Source organism: Poecilia formosa, unplaced genomic scaffold, assembly GCF_000485575.1.
Source record: "Poecilia formosa unplaced genomic scaffold, Poecilia_formosa-5.1.2 Scaffold315, whole genome shotgun sequence".
NCBI lineage: Eukaryota > Metazoa > Chordata > Actinopteri > Cyprinodontiformes > Poeciliidae > Poecilia > Poecilia formosa.
This window is the reverse complement of record NW_006800254.1, coordinates 91,916-95,705: the sequence shown is the minus strand read 5'-3', so window position 1 is coordinate 95,705 and position 3,790 is coordinate 91,916. Positions and strand designations below refer to the sequence as shown.

At 36.1% G+C, this 3,790-nt stretch overlaps 1 protein-coding gene across 4 annotated transcripts in view; it reads right to left on the bottom strand.

The window, feature by feature from the left end:
• LOC103152547 (MICOS complex subunit mic25a-like) overlaps positions 1-3,790 on the bottom strand; it is a 102,027-nt gene that overhangs the window by 23,582 nt on the left and 74,655 nt on the right. For 2 of the 4 annotated variants that reach the window (XM_016661172.1, XM_007573041.2), the window contains one exon: positions 2,791-2,891. The exons of 1 other annotated variant lie outside the window; for it this stretch is intronic. In XM_016661172.1, the coding sequence (XP_016516658.1) occupies positions 2,791-2,891 (101 nt within the window). The remainder of the gene's footprint in view (positions 1-2,790; positions 2,892-3,790) is intronic. One more of the 4 variants, XM_016661173.1, reaches the window with a different exon arrangement.

Genomic DNA, 3,790 nt, shown 5'->3' with positions numbered 1-3,790 from the left:
CAGCTTCTATGCACCGCAAACAGCTGAAACACTCACTTCCTTTAAATTGCGGCTAAAAATCCACCTGTTTAGAGTTGCATTTGAAACATAATCAATTACGAATTTAACGATGGCATTTGACTCAATGTAATGTTTTGATTATTGATTCTATGTTGCATGACTTTGTGTTTTTGTTTATGATGTAAAGCACTTTGAAATGCTTTGTTGCTGAAATGTGCTATACAAATAAAATTTGATTGATTGATTGATCGAGCTCAACTGAAAAACAAGAAACATATTTATTTTTTAAAGGCACCGTCTGTCATTCAACATCATGACCCAGCCTTCAGGTTGTCCATTATAGGGAACCTGCTGAATCTAAAGTAAAGTTCAGATGTTCAGGTTGGATTTTTCTGACTTTTACACACTTGCAGCTAAATGACACAAATCAAACCCATAAACAGCAGAGAGATTACAATTAAGATAAAAAAGGATCTTAATAAATTTAGCTGTATCGTTTGATAAACAGGATCAGTTGGAATGTATGTGACTGAATTCAAATGTTTTTCTTGTAAAGTTCTTTGAGACAATATTTATTGAATTGGTGCTGTATAAATATACTGAAATAAATTGATCTGACTGTATCAGTCAGGAGAAGAGCCCTAGAAAAAATCTGCAGCATTATATTTGCACAATGCATGGAGAAGGTAGTCACCAAAAACAGAGTGTGAGTGTGTGTAATGGTCTGATTACAGTAAGCTTTAACCTTTGGGAGATGATTTAAAAAAAAAAAAAAAAAGTAAATCTTTGGCAGAAAAATATTACTGTGCCTACAATGAAACACGGTGGTGACACCATCACGATCTGGGGTTACGTCTGTTAAGGTGAACCTCATATTTTTTTGACAAAGTGAATGAAATTATGAATCATTACAAAAACAAAAAAAATGAATGAAAACATTCTGTCTGTTAGAAGTGTGAGTAAATCCAAACACAGAAGAAAAAAAAGATCCATAAGTTTATTCTGAGTTGTAAATTAAAGTTATGAATATAACTTATGACTATAAAGTTAAATAGACAAGAGGATTATTAGCCATAATCCTCTTTCGCAGAACAGTATCTTGAGGGACCCTTTGGTCATGTAAAAACAAAACAAAGTGAAAAACCCACTTAAATCCGACATGTTCCTCCAGAACATCAGTTCTCCTCTCACACAACTCACATCTCAGATACTGAAGCTGGTTGATCCTTGTGAGAGTCGGCATTAATGTCAGAATTCTGTCTTTAAAGTCTGAATTATTATTTTTCCTTCAAGTGGGTCAAATCCTTTTCCTTATCCAAAAAAACAAAAGTTTTAGAGCGACCTAGCCAAAGTCCAGAGCTAAACTCAACAACCTGTGAAGTGGGCCGTAGAAAAACGTCAGACTAAAATCTGGTAGATCTTCCAGAACTTTTCCAGGTCAAGATGTGGGATGCTGATGAACTCACACTGACAAAGACTGAACGGTGAAACTCAATCAAAAGTTACCTTAACACCTTTTTAGTTTAAGATGTGAACGTCTGGAGCTTTATTGCTTTTATACAGGATTATTATGACATTGTGTTTAAGTTGGGCATGTATTGTATTGTTTATCGTGATAAATTCCTTCCCATGATAAAGGTTTTGATTCATTCTTGTCGTGATAAATTTCAGTAAATGATGTTTAGAAAAACCATAAACTGTTTTGTCTGGATCATTGTCTGGATTTCTATTTTCACCATATTTCTTCCCATTTTATTCAATGAGTATCTATACTCATCAATACATTTGAAAATATTATTAAATGAAGATACTGCGTGCCATTTAGTGATTTTAAAAATCACACTTCTTTATGTGACTGGTGTCCTGATGAAGAGTTTAACAAATGCAAATGTTTTTCAAGAGCAGTATTTGTATTTGTGTTACTATAATTGTGTCATGTAGTCACAGTTATACAGTTACCTAAAAAAGTGATATTGATCACTTTTATCAAGTACCACAAAACATTGTAATAAAACTTTAAATCCATATTGCTCACCCCACTGTATGTTGAAATAGTTCAGAAATGATTTTATTGAGAGCCACTGTAAACCCAGTTGTATAAAAACTTGAAAGCTGATGTTGCAGTCTGAGCTTCCAGTCTCTAGATCTACAAAGCTGGAAAATCAATCGCACAAAAAACTTGGAGCTCGAATCGCACTGAACTATTTCTACAAGGATTTTTATTGAAAACCATGAATTATTTTGCATGTATCTGTATTTTCGCAAGGTTGAATAACTGTAGCAGATGGCTTGGATAGAAATGCACACTTCCTTCACAACATGTGAAGGAAATGATGGAAACCTTGTGAATTCAACATTTGGCTAATAAAACACAAAAACCTAGCCACCTTTTGAAAAATCTGCAAGATAAAAACACTTAAATAGCTGCAGCATGGCTCTAAAAAAACAATTTCCAAAGTTCCACATGAAAAAGAACTTGTCAACATACCTGTAAGGAACAAACAATAACACACTGATATTTATTTACAAAAAGGCCAGAGAAGAAAGAGGAACACACACGCGCAAAATAAAAAAAAATAAAATAAAAAAAAAATTGATCTCCTTGGGAGTACTGCATGTGAACTGGAAAGCAATCACAAAGGAAAATCATGCTTCAAATCGTCAAGAAAAAGAAGCGGGGAGGGACAAACGGATTGACTGACAACAGGACACAAAGAGGCTGGTGGAAAGTGGACTGTTTCGATAATGTTGTGGCTGTTTGAAGGCGACAAAAGCTAGAGAAAAACCCACCTAAAAGCCCCGCTGCTTCCCTCTCTTATCCCGGCTGGTGGTCCGGGTTCCACAAAAGGTCTTCCTGAGAACGCACAGGGGGTGGGATGGTGAAACACTGACTAGAGTGTGCCCCGAAAGCCAAAAAAAAGAGAAAAAAAAAAAAGGTTAAAATAGACGTGTCAATTCCTTATATAGTAGAGGTCGCTTTCAATACAACACAGTACAGGGCGTCGGCGAATTGTTCCCAAGAGCCCCTGCTGGAGGAGACACCGAGGGGGGGCAGAGCAGGGGGCCCAGCTGGCGCGAGCCGATAGATTGGCAGAACTAAGAAAGGTCAGCGTACGGCAAGCGAGCGGGCACAAAAGCTGGGGGATAAAAATCCTCCAGTGGGGGAGGAGTTCTCAACATGGAAACCTCTGATTTTTTCTGAGACTGGAGAGAGAAACCATAGGCTGAAATTCAACTTCGTGTTCGATCGAGAACCAGCGAGCAGTGACAAAAGCAATGAGAGAGAGAGAGGATGAACAAACAAAAAGTGAAAATTATTTCAACTTTCAAAGTGGAAAAAGTTCAAAAAGTTTGTAATCTCTTCACACTGAAAAAAAAGATGCTTGAACAACATCAGGTATGAAAAAATAGATTGGCATGGCTTAATGTAGGTTTTTCTAATGACTTCATTCTATCATTACTAAAAATATTTAATAACACCCACCTTAAGATATGCATTGTTCCTCACCTTTATTAACACTTTTCATTTCCTCAGTTAAGTGTGACTTCTGACACTCGAGGCTCAGCTGCATTCAACAGTACATTAAGTTAATGAAGAAGTTCAGCCATCCTGAAACATCTATGAAATCAGTCTGAGCCAGTATTCTTAATTAGTTTCAGAACTATTTAAAAAGATTGCCTATATGCTATGAAAATAGTAAGAAAAATATAAATTTTTTAAGCATCTATTTTATCTGACATATTTAGGGTTGCATGATACATTGGCACCAACATCGGTATCGGCCGATAC